Source organism: Sturnira hondurensis, unplaced genomic scaffold (genome assembly GCF_014824575.4).
Source record: "Sturnira hondurensis isolate 20B ecotype Veracruz unplaced genomic scaffold, ASM1482457v3 Scaffold0015739, whole genome shotgun sequence".
Lineage (NCBI taxonomy): Eukaryota > Metazoa > Chordata > Mammalia > Chiroptera > Phyllostomidae > Sturnira > Sturnira hondurensis.
Window position 1 is genome coordinate 558,516 of NW_028088370.1, and position 27,033 is coordinate 585,548.

The 27,033-nt window shown below is 46.8% G+C and overlaps 2 protein-coding genes across 6 annotated transcripts; one reads left to right on the plus strand and one right to left on the minus strand.

Annotated features, from left to right (window-relative positions):
* The first annotated feature begins 278 nt into the window (after positions 1 to 278).
* ZNF771 (zinc finger protein 771) lies at positions 279 to 17,737 on the plus strand. 4 transcript variants are annotated; one of them, XM_037065451.1, is made up of 3 exons: positions 279 to 283; positions 9,154 to 9,297; positions 16,518 to 17,737. In XM_037065451.1, the coding sequence occupies exons 2-3, from the start codon at positions 9,163 to 9,165 to the stop codon at positions 17,328 to 17,330; spliced, it is 948 nt and encodes a 315-aa protein (XP_036921346.1). In that variant the 5' UTR covers positions 279 to 283; positions 9,154 to 9,162; the 3' UTR covers positions 17,331 to 17,737. The 4 variants fall into 4 exon arrangements, with proteins under 4 accessions (XP_036921346.1, XP_036921344.1, XP_036921343.1 ...); XM_037065449.1 differs by lacking the exon at positions 279 to 283 and adding an exon at positions 8,363 to 8,500; XM_037065448.1 differs by lacking the exon at positions 279 to 283 and adding an exon at positions 8,670 to 8,789.
* Positions 17,738 to 18,839: 1,102 nt separating this feature from the next.
* DCTPP1 (dCTP pyrophosphatase 1) lies at positions 18,840 to 23,680 on the minus strand. Of its 2 annotated transcripts, XM_037065453.1 has the most exons (4): positions 23,618 to 23,680; positions 23,240 to 23,363; positions 22,394 to 22,504; positions 18,840 to 20,394 (listed from the first exon to the last, which is right to left on the minus strand). In XM_037065453.1, the coding sequence occupies exons 2-4, from the start codon at positions 23,338 to 23,340 to the stop codon at positions 20,094 to 20,096; spliced, it is 513 nt and encodes a 170-aa protein (XP_036921348.1). In that variant the 5' UTR covers positions 23,341 to 23,363; positions 23,618 to 23,680; the 3' UTR covers positions 18,840 to 20,093. The 2 variants fall into 2 exon arrangements, with proteins under 2 accessions (XP_036921348.1, XP_036921347.1); XM_037065452.1 differs by lacking the exon at positions 23,618 to 23,680 and having other exon boundaries at positions 23,240 to 23,403.
* Between the last annotated feature and the right edge of the window lie 3,353 nt (positions 23,681 to 27,033).

A 27,033-nucleotide genomic window follows, 5' to 3' on the forward strand; every position in this document is an offset into this window, starting at 1 on the left:
ACACCAAAAAGTTGTGGGTTTGATCCCCAGTCAGGGCACATACCTAGGTTGTGGGTTTGATCCCTGGTCGGGGTGCATACAGGAGCCAACTGATCAATGTTTCTCTCACACATTGAAGTTTCTTTCCCTTTCACTCTAAAATCAATAAAAATATCCTCAAATGAGGCTTAAAAATAAATAAAAATGCTCCTGATCCTTCCCAAGACATTGCAGTAATATAATCCCAGGGGAACAGAGAAGCACTTGCTCCCAGCATCCCTCATCCCACCCCAAACCCATACTGGTCCTGTTCTCTCTGGCCTCTATCCATAACCACTGGCGCTAAGGGACTCTATACTCAGGCTCCAGCCCTAGGTGGTGTGGCTCCCTTAGTTGGAGCATTGCCCTGTAATTGAAACTTTGCAGGTTCAACTCCTGGTTAGGACACATATGTAGGTAGTGGGTTCGATCCATGATCACCAGTCTGGGGGGCATATGATCCCCAGTCCAGGAGTGTGCAGGAGGCAGCCAATATGTTTCTCTCTTGCATTGCTGTTTCTCTTCCTCTCTCTCTCTCTCTCTGTAAAAGTAATGAATATATGCCCTTGGGTGAGGTAAATAAATAAATAAATAAATAAAATGAACACAGGCTCCAGGTGGCACCCTGGGTGACAGTGCTCAGCTACTGGAATGGGGACTGAGATGGTTTAGCAGCTGCCTGCAGGCTCCGAAGGACAAAGCTTTAATATGAAAGGGATACTCTATAGACACCGGCCTTTGTTTTGACCTTGCTGAAGACATGGTTGGAGTTTTCCCATGGTAAAACCACAGAAACGGAACACGGGGGCAGCCTTCTACCCAAATAAACTTTGCTACACCACAATCTCCCATGTGGGCTGATGAAATGCTTTTCTCTCCACCCATAAAATAGCCCCACTTCCACTGCCAATAGAACAGTCACCAAGGCCAAATCACCAAGCCCTGTATAAACTTGCGTGGGTTCCTTGCCCTCTTTGCACGGGTCAAAGAAGTTGGTTTATTCAGCTGATTTCTAGCTCCCACATCTGGTTATAAATCTACCAGGTCTGTCAGCATGTCCCAGATCAGGGTTTTTCATGCCTATAGGCACCACACCATCCAGCACCACCCTTAATAGGAAAATCCACAGACACCAGGGGGTGGAGGTGTTCAGTGAGTTCTATTGCTATGGCAACAAGCTTCTCTGGTACAAGCACAGAAGGCCCTGACAATGATGCTCTAACTACGGCAAAATCCCGCCTTTCTGAGACCCTTTTACGTGTGTCAAGAAACAGGTCACTTGGCTGCACATAGCAAAGAGAAGGCAAAGGGGATACCTCTTTATCCCCTGGAAAAGCCAAATGCATTTACCAGTAGTAACTCATGTATCATTAGAGGCATAACCTGAATTCCTAGTCTTTTCCAAGGAGGGCACCAATAGGCAGGTAGGGATGGGAAGAACTGATACGACTGGCCAGGGGAAAAAAAGAATAGGGCAGTTCACCCACCTAGAAATAAAGTACAAGACTTCTTTGCAACTTCTCTGGTTGGGCATCTCAGCTAATCTGCCTGTGGGATTGGTACCTGGACAGATGTTCTCTGGTGAGATCTTACCCTTTGGCCACACTTCCCCTGGAACCAATAAAGGCTTGTTACAGTGTGGTCCCTACTGGTCCTTCACCCCCTGCCAAGTTGTTATACACACTCAAAACCTTAAGTTTTGCATTCAGGCCTGGGATTCTTTGAGGCTTTGGCACAAATACCCCGGGCCTAAATGGAGGCCCCTCGGGACCTTGGAACATCCTCTGTGCTGGTTTGTTCTCCTTGCCCACCCTCCTTACCAGATTGGCCTCGAAGTGGGCCTGCAGTGAACTTTGCAAAATTATATCTGACTCTGTCACTCCCCCAATTAAAAACCCAACCATATCTTCACCTGTTTTAAAAGATTGTATTTATTTAGCCCTGGCTGGTGTGGCTCAGTAGATTGAGCACAGGTTGCAAACCAAAGGGTCACTGGTTTGATTCCCAGTCAGGGCACACGCCTGGGTTATGACCAGGTCCCCAGTGGGGGGGGGGGCACATGAGAGGCAACCACACATTGATGTTTCTCTCCCTCTCTTTCTCCCAGCCCTTCTCCTCTCTCTAAAAATAAACAAGTAATATTAAAAATATTTAATAAACTAGCCAATGCCAGTTTCTGTAAAATGAAAACTCCTTAGTTGGCATTCAAAGCCTTTCCCTAGTGTGGTTTCAGCCCTGTGCCTCTGAAATGCTGTTTCCTTTAAGTGAATGCTCCCTCCCACACACACTATTTGATTAACCTCTCCAGTCAAAACACCTGGAGCATTACCGCCTCCCAGAAGCCTTCCCTGAACCTCATCCTGTTAGAATCCCCTTCATCTGAGCACTTAACCATCAAGAGCTCCTTGAGGATACTTAGTCACTCAACAGCATTACCCAGTGTGTGCTGGTTGGTGGAGATAGAAGGATGAGTAAGACAGTCTGTCCTCAGTTTCCACGTAGAGGAGTGACACGGAAGAAGTGATTTCAAGTGTGGTAAGGACTATGCAGGAAGCTTAGATGCAGGAGAGAATCCTACATGATCCAAAGGCCTCTCCAAAGAAGTGGTAAAAAGTGGCTTGGAGACTTCCAGCCAAGATGAAGGCATAGATAGACACACTGTGCCTCTTCACACAACCAAAAGAAGGACAACAGGAATTTAAAAACAAAAACCAACCAGAACTAACAGAAAATTGAATTGTATGGAAGTCCAACAACAAGGAGTTAAAAGAAGACACAGTCAAGCCCTGGCTGGCGTAGCTCAGTGGATTGAGCGCGGGCCTGCGAACCACACGATCGCGTTCGATTCCCAGTCAGGGCACATGCCTGGGTTGCAGGCCAGTTCCCCGCAGGGGGCGCACGAGAGGCAACCATACATTGATACTTCTCTCCTTCCCTTCCCCTCTAAAAATAAATAAATTTTAAAAAAAAAGACACACTCATCCAGACTGTAGGAGGGGTGGAGATGGGTGTGCAGAGAGGACTCACAGCACAGAGGACCTCGAGGACAGGGACGGGCAAGGCGGCAGCTGATGGGGCAGGAAGTCCCACATTTGTGAGCAGATAAACTAGGAAGAACAATTGGGAAGTGAGACAGACCTCGCAACCCAGAGCTGCAGCACAGGGAAATAAAGCCTCAAACCACTGATTGAAAACACCTGTGGGGGTTGAGGCAGCAACAGAAGAAACTCCCAGCCTCACAGGAGAGTTTGTTGGAGAGACCTATAGGGTCCTAGAATGTACACAAACCCACTCACCCGGGGAATCAGCACCAGAAGAGCCCAATTTGCTTGGGGGAAGTGGGGGAAGTGACTGATATCCGGCAAAGAGCAAAGCGAGTACCATTGTTGCCTCTTGGACCCCTTCCCCACATCCAGCATCACAACTGCAGCAACATGGGTTACCCCTCCCAGGTAAACACCTAAGGCTCAGCCTCTTGCTACCTAATAGGCACATTAAGGCAGGGAACAAAGGGCCCAAATGAAAGAACAACTCAAAGCTCCAGAAAAAATACAACTAAGTGTCAAAGAGATAACCAACCTATCAGATGCATGGTTCAAAATACTGGTAATCAGGATTACCACAAAGCTCACAGGATTGGTTGAATTTGGTGGCAAATTAGATGAGAAAATGAAGGCTATGCTAAGTGAAATAAAGGAATATGTCTTGGGAACCAAAAGTGATGGGAAGAAAACTGGGACTCAAAACTATAGTGTGGACCAGAAGGAAGAAAAAAAATCCAACCAGGAAAGAATGAAGAAACAACAATTAAAAAATATGAGGAAAGGCTTAGGATCCTCCAGGACATCTTTAAATGTTCCAACATCCAAATTATAGGGGTACCAGAAGGGAGAAAGAAACAGCCATGAGTGGAAAACTTATTTGAACAAATAATAAAGGAGAACTTCCCCAGTCTGGCAAAGGAAATAGACTTCCAGGAAGTCCTGGAAGCTCAGAGAGTCCCAGAGAAGGTGGACCCAAGGAGGAATACACCAAGGCACATCATAATTACATTAGCCAAGATAAAAATGAAGGAGAGGATCCTAGAAGCAGCAAGAGATAAGGGGACAGTCACCTACAAAGGAGTTCCCATCAGACTGTCAGCTGATTTCTCAAAAGAGACCTTACAGGAAAGAAGGAGCTGGAAAGAAGTATTCCAAGGCATGAAAGGCAAGGACCTACATCCAAGGTTGCTCTATCCAGCAAAGCTTTCATTTAGAATGGAAGGGCAGATCAAGTGCTTCTCAGATAAGGTCAGGTTAAAGGAGTTCATCATCACCAAGCCCTTATTATATGAAATGTTAAAGGGATTTATCTAAGAAAAAGAAGATATAAAATATGAACAGTAAAATGACAGCAAACTCACAACCACACCTAAAACAAAAACAAAAAGCAACTAAGCAAACAACTAGAACAGGAACAGAACCACAGAAATGGAGATCACATGGAGGGTCATCAACAGGGGAGTAGGAGAAAGAGAGAGGGGAAAAGATAAAGAGAATATAGATGGCAGATAGAAAATAGAGGGAGGTTGAGAATAGTATAGGAAATGCAGAAGCCAAAGAACTTATATGTTCAACCCATGGATATGAACTAAAGGAGGGGAATGTGGGTGGGAGAGGGTGTGCAGGGTCGGGGGGAGTAAAAGGGGGGAAATGGGACAACTGTAATATCTAATCAATAAAATATATTTTAAAAAAAGAGTGGCTTGGAATAAGCAAGAAAGGAGGAGGAGGAAGATGGGATGGGAGGCAGAGTGTTCTAAGCAGAATGAAGAGTATGCACCAAGTCCCTGGGGATTCAAGAACTGAAGTTCTAGTGAGGCTGAAGGCAAGTAGTGAAGTGAACAGTAATGAGTAAGACAGCTTTTTCCAAATTCACCTTCAACCTCCCAGTCCTGAAAGGAGCCTGGCACGCAATAGGTCTCACTAAATACATTAGTGAAATGTCCTTGGACCATGATGTGCTCCTCACAAAACATTATAATCTCACAAGCTGCTACTTCCTTGTCACTCTGACAAATCTCCACTCGCCTCTCAAGGACCTATATGTTTATCTCCTCAGTGAGGCCTGTACCCAATATCCGCTCCCTTCAAGGGAGTTATTCACTTTCCCCACTAGTTTGCCAGAACATCTATGGTTTCCTTTGCATGTATATAGAAAAGTTATTTATAAATACATGTATTCTTTTAAGATTTTATTTATTTATTTTTAGAGAGAAGGGAAGGGAGGGAGAAAGAAAGAAAAAATTTTAGTGTGAGAGATACATGTATCGGCTGCCTCTTACACACCCTTAATGGGGACCTGGCCTACAGCCCAGGCATGTGCCCTGACTAGGAGTTGAACCTGCAATCTTTTGGTTCCCAGTCTGGCACTTAGTTCCACTGAGCCACACCAGCCAGGGTTCATGCATTTTTTATCACAGTCTTCTTTACTAGACTCTAAGATTATTAGAAACATGAACTATCTCTAATTCTAGGTAGATATTTTTTTAAATTTTTTAAAAATTTTATTTATTTATCTTTAGAGAGGTAGGGAAGGAGAGAAGGAGAGAAATATCAGTGTATGGTTGCCTCTCGTGAGTCCCCTGCTGGGAACTGGCCCACAACCCAGGTATGTGCCCTGACTGGGAACCGAACCATGATCGTGTGGTTCGCAGGCCCACGCTCAATCCACTGAGCCACACCAGCCAGGGCTAATTCTAGGTAGATATTTGTACATGCTTGTAAAACAAATGGATGGAGTCATTGTCCTCCTTTTCAAAAAATCTGTTTCAAGAACTTCCACAGTAAAATGCTCTTCCTGCTCCCAGCCAGGTCTCCTCACTCACTCTGATCAGGGCAAGCAAGCCTTGCCTTTTGTTAGAGGTGGGGTTCCAGCCAGAACTTGGTCCCCACATACCTCTCTTCCACCTCCCACACTACATTTGCCCTCACTAACTTACTTGGCTCCAGTCACACAAGCCTTTCTTTTTCTCAAATATGCCAAGCTTCTTCTTACCTTAAGGCCTCTGTAGTTCTGTTTAGAACTACACACTTCCTCAGGAGTTACAAATGGCTAATGTTTTCTCATCACTGAGAGCATCTCAAATATCATTTCCTCAGAGATGCAGTCCCTGCCCACACTAGGGAAGGGCCCAATCAAACCACTCCCTAGTAGTGCATCATCTTGCTCTATTTCCTTCTTGCACCTATCAGTATCTGAAATTATCTTTATTGTTTACGTTTTGGGATGTTTTTAATCCTCACCCGAGGATATGTTTATTGATTTTAAAGAGAAAGGAAGGGAGAGAAACATCAATGGAAACATCGATCGGCCGCCTCCCATTCGAAGCCTGACTGGGGACCAAACCCGCAACAGCAACCTTTTCAGTGTGGGGGGCCGGGCTCCATCACACTGAGCCATATGGCTAGGGCTGTAGTTGACATTTTTTATGCCCTTAGAATGGCCATAATAGTCAAAGTTTTTGTCTCTTTTATTCACTCCTGCATCTCCAGTACCTAGAATGGGGCCAGGCACTTAGTAGGGTTCAATAAATACTTGATGAAGGAATGAACACAATCAAAGTGGCTTTGAGGATCCTGAGTGTTGAGTATCCCAGCATTGGCCACCTCTCGCCAGCTCTGGGGAAGAACACAAGTTTGACCACATGTAATCCCAACATTCAAATTATGTCTCAGGCTCTGAGGACTGAGGCTTGGGTTTGAGTCCCGGCTCTGCTACCAAAATCCCCCATGTAACCTCATTTGTGAGAGAGAGAGCTTAATGCAATAGAGAGAGCGCCAGTTTTGGAATCTGTTACAGCTATATGACTTAGAACAAATTACTTAAAGTCTGTCTCCAAGCTTTAGTTCCCTCAATTGTCAGAGGAAGATACTATTACTGACCCCCACAAAAGAGTTGTAGAGAGGCAAGGTAGGGATTTTAAGCATTTACTGAATGTTATTTCTCTTTTCTTTCATCATATGATTCTTAGTTACCCCATTCATAAAATGGGAGAATTAGATGTCTTTTTCAAGAGAAATGGGAAATACAGAGTTTTTACATGAAATATCCCAATTTTGAAATGTTGGAAATAAAAATGTGTAAAACACCTCTTTTTTTTTGAAGCTGTTTTTTAAATGTAAAACACACTGAGGGTCAAATAAGACACTTCGGTGGTCTGGGTTTGGACTGTGAGCTACCAATTTTCCACTTAGGCTACTGGGTTGTCAGAGATAGTTTACTTCCCAGAACTATGAGCCCCATCTTTGTGAAATGGACCCACCTTTGTCCATATGAAAAGAAATCAACAAATTCAGATACAGAGAACAGAGGGGAACGGAGTGGGCAGAGGAGGATGAGGGTAAAGGCGGTCAAATATATGGTGTCCCAAGGTAACTGGACTTTGGGTCGTGATATTTTATCCCAATACACTTATTTTTTTAACATTTTATTTATTTATATTTTTAGATATTTTTAATCACAAAGTTTAAATTATAGTTGATAAAAACATTGCTATCCATTGTTGATTTTGTGAAAACACAGCACAGGATTGGGACCAGATCAGAGCGCCCCTTGACTTCTGTGAGTACTGTGCTGCCGTGAGCCGCTTTGTACAGTAGCATGCTTCAAATTTTGTATCACGACCTCCACTTTCCGGAAAAGGAAATTGAGACTAATGTCAATAGATCAGAGGGATGTTTATTTATTTTTAGAGATAGGGGAAGGGAGGGAGAAAGAGAGGGAAAGAAACATCAATCAGTTGTCTCTCGAAGGTTAACAACTGGGGACCCGGCCTTGCAACCCAGATAGGTGTCCTGACTAGGAATCGAACTGGCAACCTCCTGGTTCCCAGCCAAACCAGCTAGGGCCCATTATATTTAATTAAAAAAACAAACAAACAAACAAAAAACCTTAGGGTGGCCCCAACCGGCGTGGCTCAGTTGATTGTCATCCAGCAAAACGGAAGGTCACCAGTTCGATTCCGCTCAGAGTACATGCCTGTGTTAGGGACTGTCCACGGTCCTGATGAGACACATGTGAGAGGCAACCACACATCTATGTTCTCTCCCTCTCTCTAAAAATAAATAAGTAAAATCTTTTTTTAAAAGACGTGAGGTGTGCGAAGCCCTTAGCACAACACTGGCACATAGCAGGCCCAATATAAGACGGATCAGCGGTATCTTTTTGTGGCTGTTCATGTGGTAAGTATGTATTGAAGGAGCAAGATATCTCAGGGACCAGATGACCGGAAAAGCAACAGCCTTTTAGTAAAGAAGGAAAAAAGACAGCAAAAGAGGAAAGGGAAGAGGTGCGGAGGTAACAGGGTCCTCCTTCCAGGCGGGGCGCCACCCAGAGGCCCAGGCCAGGGCTGGAGTGCACTTGGCCTAGTTTGGGCGGAGCGGACGCGCCCGGCAGCAGACGACACCTCCAAGCCGGCCACGGGAGACAAGCCTTGAAGGTAGTAGAATTCGATCGGACTGCGAGGACCTTGAAAGACGAGGTGGAGCGGCATGGGGTCCTGCGCGTTGAGGGACGTAGGAAGACACTCAGTCTGAGTGTCCCATCCTCCTGGAGCAGTTCAGCTTCAACGTCTGGGTCCTCTGGATCCCTCCCCTAGAGGGCGGGGTTAGGTCTTCTGACCAATGACCGGGTGCTCCCTAGGCTGCCCCGCCCCCAGAACCGGGGTCTTACTGAATACCCTTACCGCCCCGAAACGGGCCTGGGGCTGCGCGAGCGCGGACTTTGCGGTGAGTGCTCCAACCCCTAGGTCTCCGCCCCGATCCAGCCTACAGCTGGTACCCTAGAGCTCTAGGCCGCTGACCGAGGCCCGGGAGAGTGACTGAGCAAGGGGAGGATGGCGACTTGCTGAGACTGGAGGTTCGAACTGCTCAGGGTCTTAAATGCTGGAATAAGTGGGGCGAAGGAGTGTCCTCAGAGCTGGTCCCGGGAAATGCTGGTGCCTAGGGCTGAGCTGGGGTGAGAGGGGAAAGAGCCTGACCCAGAGACTAGGATCGGGCTAGAGAAACCAGGGCTGCAACGCCTTGCCTGGGCCAGGGCCAGGGCCAGGGTGGGGGGAGGGTCCTGAGCTTCTGACTCAGCTGCCCTCCCCAGGACACCAAGATGCCTGGCGAACAGCAGACGGAGGAGGAAGAAGAGATGCAAGAGGAGATGGTGCTCCTGGTGAAGAGTGAGGAGGATGAGGGAGGGGAGAAGTATGAGGTGGTGAAACTCAAGATCCCCATGGACAACAAGGAGGTACGTGACCCACACTCTAGGGCCCCGTTTGCCCTAACCTGGTTCGGCCCCAGTCTCCATGCTACAGAAGCCAGGATCCTGTTCCCACTTTTCCATGAATCTCGGGTTTAGGATCTGAGGGTTGGCAACCCATCCTCGTGCTGACCATGCTGACGTCAAACATGTCACACGTACCGTGCCAAGCTCTGTGCTGGATGATGCAGAGTAAATGTTGTCTTTGGTTCCCCGAGGAGCCCGATGTGTAGCAAGATAGACTGCTAAGTAAGCACGCAGCTACAGTTCTGTGTGATGAGTGCAGGCACCAGTGTGGACGCTGGGAGCTTAATGCTGACTTGAGTGGGGGCAGGGCCAGGTTAGGCAACAGTGACCTCTGACTCTTAGTAGCTATTTACTATTCTTCAGACACTATTTTAAGCATTTTATTTCTATAACATAGATAGTATTTGTTCCATTTTACAAGTGAGAAAACTGAGGCCCAGGATACTGGACAGTTTGGTGACTGGCCCAAGGTCTCAAAGTTAATAAAGAGATGGCTTATGTGAGACCAGGGAGAGTGAGGGGTGAAGTGGGTGCCTACTCCAAACAGAAGAAACAGGACTTTCAGTGGCTCAGAGGGAGTGAGTGAGGAGGCACTTGGAGAAGTAAGTGCAGGTAGTTCAGCCATGCTGTAGCATGGATGAGGTTAGAGTGTTTGGCTAGTCAGGTAGGATATTTGGGTTTTATCCTTAGGGTGATGAAGGTGTAAATAGTGGAGCTTTTAAAAAAATTAAAAGGGAGGTGTTTTAATATCAGAATGAGTTAGATTTCCCCATTCAAGATCCTAACTGCCGCCCTTGCCAGTGTGGTTCAGTTGGTTGGAGCGTTGTCCATTGGACCAAAGGTTGTGGATTTGATTTCTGGCCACAACACATGCCCAGGTTGCTGGGTTCCATCCCTGGTGTGGATATATGCAAGAAGGCAGCGATCCATGTTTCTCTGTCTCTCTTCCTTTCCCTTACACTCTCTAAAAGCAGTGGGAAAAAATATTCCCGGGTGAGGATGAAAAAAATAAACAAGACCCGAACTCCCACCCACAGCCAGTGCAACTCTGCTTACAGCTGGAGGACTCCAGCTGAGCCAGGTGTCTGGGAGCAGGCTCTGATTCCTTCCTGCACAGGAACCAGATCTCTAAGACAGAAAGTTCTTCTGCTTCCTGGTGAGCCTGATGGATACAAGGCAGAGGCTGCTTGTAGCTTTGGCTTCTGCCAGTAAAACAGAACTACTTAATTCTGTTTTTCTTAGGCCTCATTGGCCCATCATTCTAGCTTAGTCTGACTTTTCTGATTCCGTGGATCTCCTGATCTCCCCGTTTCTCTTGTAAGAACTCACACACCAGTCTTGACCTGTGCTGCTTGGTTGGGCCACACCCAACCAAGTTTAGTTTCTCAGTCCTGGGAAACTAAAGGTCATGGGATCAAATCCTGGTGAGGGCAATGCCTGGGTTGTGGATTCGGTCCCCTAGGTGGGTACAAGAAGCAACCAATCGATGTTTCTACCCATCTCTTTCCCCGCTCCATTTCCCTCACTGTAAATCAATCAATCTTAAAAAGTAAAAACCCCTAAGACTCCAGAGCTTAGGGTGGACTTCCATCTTCACCACTTATCAGCTGTATGACCTTGGGCAAGATCCTTAACCTCTTTTTGCCTCACTTTCCTCATTTGTAAGAGCAAAACCATAACAGCTCATACTACTTCAATTTGTGAGGATTAAATAAGTTAATACACATAGAGTTAGAACTGAGTGTGACATAATAAACACTGTAAATATTTGCTGCTATTATCCATCCTTTCTCACCTGAAGTTTAGGGCTTGGGTCTAGGTCATCTTTCTGCTGGTTTTTCAACTCCTTTTTTATTATAGGCATTTTTAGGCTGAATCCTGGGGCTGGGGGTGAAAGGGGAAACCAACACGGAGGCCCAGACAGGACCAAGGGCAACCAACTCAAGGCAGTGGGGCAGGCTTTACAGAGAAAGCTTAGTGCGGATTCTGCAAATGGAGGCAGAGGAGGGGCCTCCCAGGAGGAGGAAACAACAAAAGCAAAGGCTCAGAGGGGATGGGGCCCGAGAGTTAAAGGCATTGAAAGCCAGCATAGGAACTAACACGTTGTGTGAGATTGTGCCGTGTTATCCGAAGCCTGAAATCAGAAGGACTTAGATTTTCTATTTAGAAGATGTATTGTCTGTTGTGGGAAGGACAGGCCTCATAGGCTGGTAGCCTGCTCTAAGGTAGTGACAGCAGTGGAGGCAAGACAGAAAGCAGGGGATATTTGGGCACCTTGACTGGACTGGCCGGAGCTAAGGATGGGAAGGTGGAGGGTCATGCGCTGTAAGTGGGGACAGACTGTACATGGTACATGGAGCAGTTAAAAGCATTGGTTCAAATTCTGACTACACCGTTGATCAGCTTTGCCTGTGCTTTCTCGTCTGTAAAATGAGCTGATGAAAGTCAGATGTTTGAAAGCCAGTCTAAGTACCATCTGGGTGACTCTTTGGAGGAAGAGGGTGGGAATGAGGAATGCTCACACACACCCCATAAACATTTAGAACTGCACTGTGCCCACAAGATAACTCGTCAACTTGTGGTGTGAATCTCCCTGAATCCCAGTTTCTATGAACATGGTGACCTTGAAAGCCTCTTCCAGTGCTGACATCCTATAACTCTTAGCTGTCACCCAGTCCTAAGGCCAGTCACTGTCTGGGACAGGCCTTAATTATGGTCCACGCAGGGGCTGAAGCATTCTCTCACCGCCTATCAAAAGCCAGTCTTTTGAATGAATACAGAGATTTCCTGAAAGAGCGCTCTGCACATCCAATCCTCTCTGTCCCCACTCTCCCTCTCCTTAAACCTGTGGTTTTCTGTTTCCCTCAGGATAAAGGCCTGGCTCCTAAGCCTGGCATTCAAAATCTACACCATGGGACTCGTGTACTGGCTTCATCACCCAACCCCCTCCCCTTGCCCCAGCTTCAAACAGCTGGAGAACTGCCGCTGAGCAGGGTTTCTGGGCCCAGGCTCAGACTTTGCACATGTGGTCTTTCAGCCTGTAAAACCCTCTTCACCTTTCCACCTGCTTTCTCCAGGAGTTTCTCCACTCTCTTCTAGACAGTGTCTTAAGGTTAACATGCATAGAGATCACCTGGGAATCTCGTCAAAGTGAAGATGTTGACTTGACTCATCAGGTCTGGGATGGGACTTGAGATTCTAACAAGTGCCCAGTGATCCTGATAGTGCTGGTCTGTGGACCACACTTCCCGGAGCAAGGGGATGGAGGATAGGCACCACACTTTATACTTGGTGCTAAAAAGAAGCAGGGTTCTGAAAACATCCAACGGAGAGAGGTAAGCTATGCAGGGGACCTCTAACTTGTGAGACAGAATTGCATCATGACCAAGAGAACAGGTGTTCGGACAGTGACGGACTTCTAGTTCAGACCCTGCTTCCGCCATTGATTAGCTGTAGGGCCGTGGTGGAGAGTCGCTTTACTTCTGAGCCTATTTCCTTATTTATAAAGTGGAGCTAATGATACTTAACCCAAACGGTTGTGAGAGTTTAAAATGAGAACATGGGTGAAAAGCACGTAGCACAGTCCCTGGCACACAGACTGCTCAATAGATGGTAGTTGTAATTGTTATTTTAAAGATTTTAATTATTTACTTTTACAGAAGGGAAGGGAGGAAGAAAGAGAGGGAGAGAAACATCAATGTGTGGTTGCCTCTCACGTGTTCCCCCCTGGGGACCTGGCCTACAACCCAGGCATGTGCCCTGACTGGGAATCGAACTGGTGAGCCCTGGGTTTGCAGCCCACACTGAATCCACTGAGCTGCACCAGCCAGGGCTGGTACCCTCTTGATATAGTGCAGATACCTTTTATTCTCACTTTAAATCTAATAGTTGTAGAGTAGAATTTAAGACATGTGAGGTCCTTTAATGACCACCTAGTCTGGCATTTGCCAGTCACCATGTAAATCACTCACGGGCTGGCCTCATTTACTTAATGCTTTTCTTCAGATAGATTCACGTTGTTTTCATTAAGTCCACCTTCATACACACCATATTACTAATGGAATTGTGGGTTTCATGTGATCTATTGTGTTTCTAATATCTGTGAAAATGAGTACATATTGATTGTAACGACATCAAAGTGTGCCTACAGAAGACTTAGGATCCTCTTGCATCCTGTGATGTGTGCATACCTCAAGTTCGGTAATTCTGATCTCACCTAGCCTCCCCCCTCACCTTCCTTGGTTCACTGAGGCCTGGGAAGGGAGTGACTTGCCTGGGGTCTTAATGAGCTAGTCGCAGCCCCTCTTACCTCGATTTTCCCTGGGGCACCCCAGGCTCCTCCTCCTGGAGCTGCAGATAGCAAGAATGCTTGTGTGGAGAAGTTCTTCCTAAGTCAGTGAACACAAGGAAGCCCTCAGGCTGATCAAAGCCATCTTAGAGAAGGGGGCCAAAGAAGAAGGGGCCAGAAGAAATACAGACATAATAGGGAAAGTTCTCTCTGCAAGGGCCGTGTTGAAATAAAACCAATAGGTGTCAAAACCCAGGCAAGATAGGAAAGTATGACCTTGACTTCAGACTGGGCCAAATCTGCTATGGGGGGTTTCTCCATTTAAAGTATCAACTTGTATTTTTACTTTGAATCCCTCTTGGAGAGTAGCAGGGACTCGGCGTCTGTCTTCTGTCACATCGTGGCTGTGCAAGTGCAGGGAGGTGCAGTGTAGCCTACTACATGTGAAGGGTCCTGACCCCCACTGGCTACAGGAATTTAATCTCCCTCCGTCTCAGTTTTCTTCCTTCCTTCCTTTCCCCCAACCACGATTTTACTTATATATTCTTAGAGGGAAAGGCAGAGGGAAAGAGAGGCAGAGAAACATCGATGTGTGAGAGAAACACCCATCAGCTGCCTCTTGCACATGCTGCTAACAGGGACCAGGCTGGCAACCTGGCACGTGCCCTGACCGGGAATTGAACCGGCAACCTTTTGCTTTGAGGCATGATGCCCAACCAACTGAGCCACACCAGTCAGGGCACACCTCAGCTTTCTCAATGAGCAAAGATAACACTGGACTCAAGGGGGTGATGGGAAGATTTAATACAATAATGTATATAAAATAGCATTGTTGAAGCCTTACACTGTAATGTTGGGGTCACTGTTAACCACTGTACGTACTGTTTAAAGTAGAGTTCCCCTGACTGGTCACTAATCTCCCCAACTGCCTTGTGTTCCAATTTCTGAGTTGGTTACCAAAACGTGACTGCCTTTTATGCAGCTTTCAAGACCTTGAATTTGCCCTCATTGCAATAAGAAAAATAATGTGTTAACTGCTCCTGAACTGTCACTTAGCCTGTGTTAAGCTGTTTCCTTATCTATAAAAAAATGTTGTGCCCTGACTGGTGTGGCTCAGTGGATTGGGAGCTGGCCTGGGAACTAAAGGGTCGCCCATTCAATTCCCCATTAAGGCACATGCCTGGGTTGCAGGCGAGACCCCTATAGGGGGTGCTAGAGAGATAACCCCACACTGGTATTTCTCTCTTTCTCCTTCCCTTCCCCTCTCTCTAAAAATAAGTAAGATCTCAAAAAAAATAAAATAAAATAGTATTGTGATAACCACTCTGGGAAGAAGTTGATGTTGTCTTGTCCTTCGTATGTGCTGAGTATTTATTCATTCATGAATTAATAATGAACATAATTACTTGGCCAATAGAAGATACTCAGAATGACTTTTGCAGGGATTAGCCTTCTCTCTGCTAGGGAGGGAGCAATATGCCCTCAATATTAATGTTCTTTCTACCGTTAACACAAAATATTAACATAATACAACATTAATACTGTTAATACGTTTTCCCTTCACTTGCCTTTTACAGAACACTTCTATCTTTTTCTGACTTTATCTCTAGCAGTCCAGACTTCATGAACCCGGCTCATTTTCAGTTTAGGCCTCAGAATTGTATTTGGGTTTTACCCTTGCCTTCTTCACAGCTTACAAAATGGTAGGTGCTGGATCTTCAAAAGTTATTGAAAGGCCTGGATTTTCTCCTGGCCTGGCTTCTAAGACACCATCCCGCTCCTACTCATACTCATCCCAGGTTCTCTCAGCCCATTCCCTGAGTAATCTTATTCAGTTTCAAGGCTTGAGAAACCATCTCTGGCCCATGGCTTCCCAATTAACATGTCTGGTCTAGGACTGTCTCCTGAGCTCCAGATGTGTCAAGAATCGCAGATGTGATCTGAAACAGGTCTCACCTGTCAACTTGTTCTTCCCCAGCCATCCTGGTAGTTGTCAAATTCAAATCCTTGGAGTAATTCTCACTCCTTTTTCTTTAGGTGTCATATCTAATCTATTTATCAAATCTACCTATTGATCGATTTATGTATCGAACGGCAGAGATATATTCAGAAGCAGACCACTTCTCACCACCTTCACTTCTCACCTGGCACCTGGGTCTGAGCCACTGTGCTCTCTTGCCAGACACTGCAGCACAGCAGCCTCCTCCCTGGGCCCCACTCTGCCCCCTTGTCTTCTGCAACCCCAGCCACTTGATGGAGGCTTTTGAAATGAGTCTGGTCTGGTCATGTCCCTACTCAAAACCTTCTAACATCTCCTCTGATGGTTCCGCATCTCATTCATATCTCGAGGGCTTAAGCTAAGAGATCCCCTCCAGGAGCACCCCATGGGTTACTCTCCCCCTTATGCATTCTGCCCTAGGCACTTTCTCTTCCTCTTCCTGGAACTTTGCAAAACTACCTCAGGGTCTTGCTGTTCCCTCCCTAGCCTGCCTTCTCACCTCCTTTAGATCTTGCTCCTGTTACACCAGTAGTTTCTTAATCCTATTAAATTTGCAGCATCCCCCTAACACCAGCACTCCTTATCCATTCTTTCCAAAAGCAGGAATTTAAAAAATTTAATACTGAATCCCCAGTGCGTAGAACAGAGTCTGGCACAGACTCACAGTGTATGCCCTTAATAAATGTGTGTTGAATTCATAAAGAATAGCCAGAATGACGCAGAACACTGTGACATGTGCGTTAATGCAGTATGTAATTTAGTGCACACTGCCATTCTATGAGGCCGGCACCCTTGTTTTCCTGTTTTACATATGGCAAACTCAATGATTACAGCTTCCAGACACCTAGCTCTCAGGCCTCAGTCAGGACTGACCTGTTCCCTCTCTCCCCGTAGGTCCCAAGTGAGCCACCAGCGCCATCTGCCGATCGGGCACGGCCGCACGCGTGCCCAGAGTGTGGCCGGGCATTTGCCCGCCGCTCCACGCTAGCGAAGCATTCGCGCACGCACACAGGCGAGCGACCCTTTGCATGCACTGAGTGTGGCCGGGGATTCTCGCAGAAGTCGGCGCTAACCAAACACGGCCGCACACACACCGGCGAGCGGCCCTACAAGTGCCCCGAGTGCGACAAGCGCTTCTCGGCTGCCTCCAACCTGCGGCAGCACAGGCGGCGCCACACTGGCGAGAAGCCTTATTTATGCACTCACTGTGGTCGCCGCTTCGCGCAGAGCTCCAACTACGCACAGCACCTGCGCGTGCACACGGGGGAGAAGCCCTATGCCTGCCCAGACTGCGGACGGGCCTTTGGCGGCAGTTCGTGCCTGGCGCGCCACCGACGCACGCACACAGGCGAGCGGCCATACGCATGCGCTGACTGTGGTACTCGCTTTGCGCAGAGCTCAGCGCTGGCCAAGCACAGGCGTGTGCACACCGGAGAGAAGCCGCACCGTTGTGCGGTGTGTGGCCGCCGTTTTGGGCACCGCTCCAACTTGGCGGAGCATGCCCGCACGCACACGGGTGAGCGGCCCTACCCGTGTGGGGAGTGTGGCCAGCGCTTCCGCCTCAGCTCACACTTCATCCGCCACCGTCGTGCGCACATGCGGCGCCGTCTGTACATCTGCGCTGGCTGTGGGCGAGACTTCAAGCTACCCTCTGGAGCCACAGCCGGCACTGCCACGGAGCACTGCCCAGAGTGCAAAAGTAGCTGATCTCTTATCTGGTCGCTGTGGGGTGCTAGTGTCCAATACACCAGTGTTGCTGAACCAACTCTGAGGGTGGAACCCATAGGGGCTCAATTAACGTGACGGACTACTCCCCGCCACCCTGGTCTGGGAGAGGGTGGAATGGCAGGCCAGGCTTTCCAGTACTGGGAGATATGCGCATCCCTGCAAACCGTGCTCATGTCCCCTCACAAGTCCTCAGCCCCTGCTAGTAAATGAAGTATATCCTCACCTTCCCCTGGTCTGTGATAGAGGTGGTTGGCGGGGGAGGAACCAAGTTGGGGTCTTCCCCAGGCTAGGCAATTAGAATTGTCATGGAACCTAGCAGGGATATAAACCCAAAAGCATGCCTGGAACTGGTTTTGTGTGTGTGGAGTCATATCTGGAAGGGTCCATAAATACAGCACACTGTGACCAAACAGGCACTACGTTCTCCAGGGCTTTGGTGAATTGCCATGAACTTCAAGGAGCTCAGTGTGTAATGAAGAGACAATAATACTTTATAGCTCTGTTTAGAGCTTTAAGTGCTTCATTATTATTAGCTCAGCTCATCTTCAAGCTCAACATCCCAAAGTTAAGCAAGTCTCATTTCCATTCCTTCAGATGAGTAAGTATCTGAGAGCCAGTGAAGGATAGACAGGGACAAGTAAATAGGCATTGCAGTCCATTGTCTTTGGAGCTTAAGTGAGGAAAGTTTGTTGGTTAGGTCTTTAATGCAGTCCCCAATTTTAGAGGTTCTTCGCAGAGGTGATCATTTTAGGTGGCCGGTGGTCTTGAAGGCTAAGAAACAGATGGGGATAGGGAACTGCAGAAGAGAGCTCTGGAAAATGCTTACCAGAATTAACAGCTTGTAGACCTTTACTGGTGGAAGGTAGGAACAAAAAGAAAGATTAGCAGGCATTAGACCACTAGGGATCTTAGAAGCCAGATGAAATAGGAGGGGAGAGATGAAGTGGACATATTAAGGAGCTAGAATTCTGGGAAGGAGGATGGGGCTGACCTCATTTCTTAGCTTAGATACTGACAGGTAGTGTCGCTGAGATGGTACAAGATGAGTAGGGCAGAAGTGGCAACAACTGTTATATCCAGTCCTGTCATATTGAATGTGAGGTAAATGTGAAGGGGTCAGGGAGGTGATTGGAAATAACAGTTTGGGGATATCAGGTCTGGAGTGCATGACACCTCATTCAGAAGAGGGCAGCTAGGAAAAATCTGAACAGCCACAGGTAGAAAGATATCCAGAACAGTCACGTTTGAAAAATCGAGAGGAAAGTTTTACAGAAAATGGTCAGCATAGTCAGATTCTGCTCTGGTGCCTGCTGTTTGTAGGAGTGGGCATAAGTGGGGAGCCGTTTCAGTGGAAGGGTAGGGATAAAAGCCAGCCTTGAGTGGGTTAGGGTATCAATGGGAGGATGAGGAATCAAAGCGGCTGGATGTAGACAACCCTCTTCAAGAGGCTTGGCTGTGAAGCTGGGGAAATTTTATTGGTTTTGTCTATGGGGAGGAGACTGTTTTTGTGCTGGTGGGATGGCTAATGGAAAGGAAGAGAAGCTGATGGAGGGGTGGGGAGAGCACAGGAGATAATTGACCAAGGAGAGGGAATGAAATCAAACCAGAAAGGATAAGGCTCCTGCTCTCAATGGTAGGGAGAAGCAGGGTGGACTTGGCAACAGAAAGCTCAAGCAGTTCCAATCTGGGTAGTTTTAGCTGGTAAGAGGTCACTGATTAAGAGGGATAAGCTCACTAGAGGAATGAGGCCACTGAAGGGGATGACTCATCTCACTGATTGGGAAATAGGCCCATAAGGGCAGCAAGAGTAATTTAAAGGTCTTTTTCCCAGCGTTACCCCACCCTATGAAGGAGGCAGGGTATGGGAATCTCAAAAAGAGATTGGGCCTGAGGCCACACAAAACAGATGAATTACACACAGCTAACACTATCTTTAGGCGGAGATGTGGGATGAGAAATTGGTGTTGGGAGGGCAACAGGCCCAAGCCCAAGAGCAGTGGAAGCCCTGTTCTGTTCCACGTCCCAGACCTGGCCCTGATTTGTGCTGGGTCCTGAGGCTCAGTCCTGGGCCCAGGCCTACCTTGACTGGTGACATTTCCTGCTGTGGGATCCCAGTGTTTTGAGTTGAAAGACACATAACTGCAAACTAAGTACCTAGTATGTGCCAGGCACTGTCCAAAGTACTCTACCTACAACAGCCGACTTAAACTTTACTGCCCTATCAGGGAAATACTATTATTTTCCCTTGAAGTGCAGAAACTGATGAACATCATCCCGCTGATAAGTATCAAATACAGCGTTTGAACCCTGATGTGCTGGCTCCAAAATCTGGGCCTTTACCACTAAGTACAGCCTCCAGCCCTCTGTTAGAGGCTCCAAAGGGGAGACAGACTTGCAGGAGAGCCCACAGGGGACCTGCTAGAAATGAGATCTCTGTGCAGCAGGTGGGAGGTGCAGCAGAGAAACATGGGAGCTGGGCTCAGAGCAGCCCTGCTGCCCCTTCTGTAGTACCTGCTGAGACAGAGCCTCCCCAGGAAGGATCCAGAAGTTGCTAGACAAAACTTTTATTGAGAGAGAAGAGTAGCAAGAGGCTGTCTTCCAGAGGTTCTTGAGCCTCAGACCTCAGACACTGGGATGCCAGGCCGGTGAGCTGTAAGGAAAGGGCCAGAATGAGGTTCCGTGGCCAGGCCACCATCTGTTCCTCAGATGCCATGCTGAGTTGCAGATCGTGGGTCCGTGGTTCTATGCTGAGGCCTGGCGTGTGGATTCACAGGCAAGGTCTGTAGTCCCCATAGTCTGGTCTTCAGAGGTGGCCCCACGGGGCAAGTCCGTGTATTTTCGGGAGGAGCCCCGGGACAGATGTGCCGGGTAGCGTCTCCGGTTGGTGTCCATCTTGGAGAGCACCGCTTGGGGCAGGTCCACACGGCAGCGGGCTGCTAATGCTACCAGGTAGATGAGGACATCACTAAGCTCCTCCTGAAGGGCTGCCCGTTCCTTGGGGGGCCAGGATTGGGGGCCAGGCTCCTCGTCAGGCTTCCACTGACTGGGGGTGGAACACAGACACACAGGTGCTAACTAGGACATTGGGCCTCCCCCCTCAGAGAACCCCAGTCCTTGTAGCACTGAACTCCCACCTCCTAGAAATTCCCTTCAAGGGCAGCTCAACCCATCTGCACCCTGGATAGAGCCAGGCTGGGGAAGAGACACCAACATATGATTCACCCAGACCTCTGTGTCCCCACCTAAGTCAAAGAGTTGGCAAGAGATCATTTTACTCATGAAGACCCGATTCTACTTCTCATCAGGCCTAGAAACTGCTACCCCAGACTAAATCTCAGACCTGGACCCCTGGGGAAGCCTGTTAACTCATCTTCTACTCTGGCCCAGTATCGGCTTGTAAAAGCACAAATTATATTTTGTCCTCCCTCTGCTGAATCTCCCCTAGCTGGGCTTGGAATAAAATCTAAACTCCTGACCATGCACGCCCTCCAGGTCTCGCACGAGCTGACTCCTGCCTCTTCCAATGTCAGTATCCACTACTTTCCCCAACTCCCCACCTACAAGTCAGTCTGGCTTTTTCTGCTTTGCAAACATGTCAAACTGTCACAGGCCTTTGTATGTCTTTGTCTTGAATGATCTTCCCCTGCTCCCCCCAGAACTTCCCCATGGTTGGCTCCTTCCTGTTGTCATTCAGGTCTCAGCTCACATTTCTCCTCCTTAGAAAAGCTGTCTTCCTGTTTCCTTCCTTCCTTCCCACAACCTTGGGTTATTCTCCTTATAGAACTTATCACAATTTCCAATATTTTAACATCAGTTTGCTTATCTGTTGTCCATCTTATTGCACTGTGAAGATGGGAATGATGTGTATCCCTGGGAAGGCCACATCTCTTGACGTTAGAAGACTGAGTACACAGATGGTGCTCGTAAATCTGTAGTAAATGAACGGCCTGCCCTCACACACATCTCTGTGCCCTCATTTCTCCATCCCCAGAGTGACTTCACTGGCTGAGACCTCACTACCTCTCCCCTGATCTACACTAGTCCCCTCACTAGTCTCATACCACCCTGATTGTCCTTTCTTTCTTTTTATTTTAAGTCTTTATTTATTTATTTATTTATTTAGAGAGAGGGGAATGGAAGGAAAAAGAGAAACATCAACTTGTGGTTGCCTCTCACATGACCCCCACTGTGGACCTGTCCCGCAATCCAGATATGTGCCCCAAATGGGAATGAACTGGGGACCCTTTGGTTTGCAGCCCGAGCTCAATCCACTGAGCTACAGTGGTCAGGGCCCTAATTCTATCTAGAAAAATTTTTTTTGTTATCCTCACCTAAGGATATGTTCATTGATGTAGAAAGAGATGAAGAGAGAGAGAGGAAGAAAAACATCAATCTGTTACTTCCTATACATGCCCTGACAAGGAATTGAACTTTTGGTTCATAGAAGCACACTACAACCAACTGAATAATACCCCCTGGGCTTTCCTAGCTCTAATTCTTCTGGGGACCCAATGCACCCTACAGGCACAATGCTCTTTCTACCATTCAAATTTGTTCATGTCTTCTGTCCAAACTCCAGCAATTCTTACTCCAATTTTATAATTATCAGTTCTATTCCATCCCACTCCTCCAGAGCCCTATCAATTATTCAAATAATACTTACTGAATATCTGTTGTGTGCCAGGCACTAGAAACACATCCAACTCCCCTTCACCTCCTTCGCTGTGGTCCAATTCCTAACTGGTCTGTGGCCCAGGTGTTGGGGCCCCCTGTTCTACAGAACACCTTCCATTCCACCCTAAAGGCATGGGTAACAGAAGGTTGCCACCCACCCTTTCTTAGACCTGAATCTGCCTCGCTGTTTTCTCTCCCAGGAAGCTGGGTGCCCCTAGAGGGCAGGGACTCATCTCTGTATCACCAGCAGGAAGATCACACCCTTGCAGTGAAAAGGGGAAACTGAAAATATACATATTTGATGACCAAATAAATGTCCCCACCCCCACAACATAAAGACTCTTCCATGAAGCCTTTCATTTACTCACAAGAGTTCTGCCAACTCCCCGACTTCCCCCACCAAGGCCAGGAGGAGGTTCCGAGGCTTGTGGAACTGGTCCCAGTCTCTTTCAGCAGCAAATTCAGCATGGAGGCGGCGGCTGGCACAGGAAAAAGGGATGTAACCCTGGTACAGATCCCACCCAGGGTTAGGGGTGGGGGAGGAGGGCCCAGGCGGGTGTCTCAGTGGTATGTAATGGGGACATGGGTTTCCAGCGGGAATCTGCCACTAACACCTTAGATGGCCTTAAACAAGTCATCTCTTTTCTATGGGACTATATAATAGCCAAACCCCTACATAGACCCTAAACTCCATGGAAACCTAACAATAACCTCTTCTCCACTCCATCTCCTGCTGCTGCTTCTGCAGTTTCCTCCACCAGACACACCCCTATCTCTGCATATCTAAATCCTATGGTCTTAAAAAAAACATGCAGGCAAACCGGCACTGCCCCTAAGAAGCTCTTCCTTGGATTCCTCCACCAAGAAATTAGTGCCTTTCAGGTCTCCCTGCATTTGCCACGTTCTACCTCCCACTCCTGGGGGGCAGAGGCAGAAGCAGCAAGGAACCAGTATTTCCCCTCAGGGCTGCTTCTAACATTCTTCACCCAGGGTCACCATTTACCCTGCCTCCAGTGTGCACTGCTAAGTTCTTTTTGCATATGACGGTAGAAGGTTCGGCCAAAGTCACACAGCAGAGCTGGAACACGAGAGCTGGGTCACTAGCACAGGGGCTAGCTTCCGACCACGTGGAGCAACCCTTCCCAATCAAAAGAAAGAAAAGGGGCGATTTCCCCAACCCAGGCTACGGAAGATTTCCTCAAGCGACATCTTACATATCCTCGAGCGTGGGCTCCGAGCTGAATCTGAAGAGACTGGCGGCAACGGTGCCCTCTCTTCCGGCTTCCCCACGCTCTTCCCCACCAACACTGGACATGTCGCACACCGTTACAGGTTCCACTACACGGAGGAAACTCGCGCTCAACTTGGGGCCCGCCTCCCGAGGATCTCACCAATCACAAATCAGACAAGTGAAAGCTTCCCTGGGCGGAGCCGAAGGAAGGCCCATCACTTCTGCGGAGTTTGCTATAGCCCGCCCCTTATGCGGCCTGGACCAATTGAGCAAGTTTCAAGTGGGCGCTCCAAGACCTCTGCCCTCGAATTTTTTCAGACCTGACCAAGCATCTTAAAGGTGTAGTTACGGACCCACTTACCACCAGGGGAGGAGACAAGGGCAGGAGGCGGGAAGGACACCAGCACGTCACATCACTTACCAGCGCCTGCCTAATGACGACACCGGAAGAGGAGGGGTGCTCGGTGCGAAACGCCGGAAATGCGGGGTTTTAGGGAGGAGGCTATTTATTGTACCGCTACAAGGTTATCTGCAGAATACAGCTGGGCTCTATGAATAAACTGAGGCTAGAGTAGCTCTTTTAAGCATTTCACTTATTTAATCCTCACAACAGTAGGTAATTCCATCATCACGTTCACCATCCTCATTCCCATTTAATCGAAATTTCATTGAGTAATTTAACTTAACAGTTAGGAAAGTGATAGCCAGGTTTCAAATTCAGTTTGGCCTCCAAGTCTTTTTGGTGAACACTCTATTGCATCCAATGGTGATACGTACTATGTAAACAAATTTAAACATGATGCAAAGGGGGCAACTTCAGGTTGTGTGGTCCAGGGAAGATGTGGTAAAGCACTGTTGCTTACCTATTCAACTGCCCATATCACGCCTGCGTCTTTGCAGAACCGTGGTTATATTCTCGAATACACCCTTCTCCACTGGGTTGATCATGTGTCTGTCTCCTTTGCCCTGTCATCGGTCGGTTTATGGGTGAGCATGTGGCCCATTCTTGACAATGAGCAGTTACAGGAAGTACATTGGAATCTTCTGGGGAAAGTACCTGGTTCTTTTTCAAAAAAGGACACAGGAAGTTTCTACCTTTGATGTTAGTATGTGAGGAATGGATTGAGAAGAAAGCTAGCCCACCAGCTGAGGCTGGTAGATCGAAAGATAGAAAAGACTTGGATCCTTGATGGTATTGCCGGGCCACTTGTTTTTTTTTTTTTTTTTTTTACAAGTTCCACAAATGCCCTAATTTAAGATTCTGGAAATAAAAGGCATCCAAATCGGAAAGGAGGAAACAAAACTGTCACTATTTGCAGATGACATGATAGTGTACATGGAAAATCCTATAGACTCTACCAAAAAACTGCTGGAACTAATAAATGAATTTGGCAAAACAGCGGGATACAAAGTCAATATCCAGAAATCAAAGGCATTTCTGTATACTAACAATGAATCAGCAGAAGCAGAAATCAAGAAAAAAATCCCATTCGATATAGCAAAAAGAAAAATAAAATATCTGGGAATAAATCTAACCAAGGAGGTTAAAGACCTGTATGCAGAAAATTACACAACACTGAAGACAGAAATCAAGGAAGACACAAACAAATGGAGACGTATACCGTGTTCATGGATTGGAAGAATTAACATCATCAAAATGTCCATACTACCCAAAGCAATTTACAGATTCAATGCAATACCTATTAAAGTACCAATGGCATATTTCACAGACATAGAACAAACACTTCAAAAATTTATATGGAACCATAAAAGACCCCGAATAGCAGCTGCAATGTTAAGAAAGAAGAACAAAGTAGGAGGGATCACAATACCTGATATCAAACTGTATTACAAGGCCACTGTAATCAAAACAGCCTGGTACTGGCATAAAAACAGGCACATAGACCAATGGAACAGAATAGAGAACCCAGAAATAAACCCAAATCTCTACAGTCAATTAATATTCGACAAAGGGGGCAGTATCATAAAATGGGGTAAAGATAGCCTCTTCAACAAATGGTGTTGGGAGAACTGGACAGCTACATGCAAAAAAATGAAACTCGAGCACCAACTTACATCATACACCAAAATAAATTCAAGGTGGATAAAAGACTTAAATATAAGCCATGACACCATTAAAGTCCTAGAGGAGAACATTGGCAGGAAAATCTCAGATATTTCACGCAGCAACATTTTTACTGATATGTCCCCTAGAGCAAGGACTATAAAGGAAAGAATAAACAAATGGGATCTCATCAAAATAAAAAGCTTCTGCGCAGCTAAAGAAAACAGCATTAAAATAAAAAGACAACCAACTGTATGGGAAAACATATTTGCCAATGATACCTCAGACAAAGGTTTAATCTCCAAAATATACAAAGAACTCACACGACTTCACTCTAAGAAGACAACTAACCCAATTAAAAAATGGGGAAAGGACTTGAACAGACACTTCTGCAAGGAGGACATACAGAGGATCCAGAGACACATGAAAAGATGCTCAATATCACTAGCTATCAGAGAGATGCAAATTAAAACTACAATGAGATACCACTTTACACCGGTGAGAATGGCTATCATAAACAAAGCAATAAACAACAAATGTTGGAGAGGGTGTGGGGAAAAGGGGACTCTGGTCCACTGTTGGTGGGATTGCAGACTGGTACAACCATTATGGAAAACAGTATGGAATTTTCTCAGAAAACTAAAATTGGACTTGCCTTTTGACCCAGCAATTCCACTGCTGGGATTGTATCCTAAGAACCCTAAAACACCAATCCCAAAGAACCTATGCACCCCAATGTTCATAGCAGCACAATTTACAATAGCCAAGAGTTGGAAGCAACCTAGGTGCCCGTCAGTAAATGAATGGATCAAAAAACTATGGTACATATACACAATGGAATTTTATGCTGCAGAAAGAAAGAAGGAGCTCCTACCTTTTGCAACAACATGGATGGAACTGGAAAGCATTATGCTGAGTGAAATAAGCCAGGTGTTGAAGGACAAATACCATATGATCTCACCTCTAACAGGAAGCTAAACAACAAAGCAAACAAGCAAGCAAAATATAACCAAAGACACTGAAATAGAGAACAGGCTGACAGTGACCAGAGGGGAGAGGGGAGGGAATTTCAGGGGAAATAAGGGAGGGATTTAGAGGAACCTATATAAAGGATACATGGACAACAACTGAGAAGGGTGGAAATGGGAGGGAGGGGGGAGGATGGGGGATGGGATGGGATGGGAGTAACAGACAGAAAACTGTACTTGAAAAATAATTAAATAAAAAAATTAAAAAAAAAAGATTCTGGCTATGTAAGTTAATAAATCGCTTTGTTGGTCAAGACATTTTACTTTGTTTTTCTGTTACTTGGCTTTCAGAAATGACATTTGAACCATGCAAAAATCAAGTGGACTAGAGTTCTAGGTAAAGAGAATGCCAATGCTTAAAGCAGGAAAAGTTCATCATGTTCTAAAGACAAAGGAATTCCAGTATGGCAGGGATGTGGTGGACAAAGGGGAGAGTGGTTGGATATGGCTTTAGAGAAGTAAACTGAGGCCAGATTAAATCAAATAGCCATGAATTTTCTATTACTTTGGATTTTAAGTATTAGAGAAGCCCTTTGTGGGCTTTAGGCAGGAGAGCCACATAATTATATTTTGTATTTGGGGAGCCCTCTGTCTGCTGTGTTCAGGATGAACTGGAGGAGGGCAGGAGTAGAAGGAGGGAGATGGGTTACTGCAGTTGTCCAGGCAAGAGATGATGGTGACTTG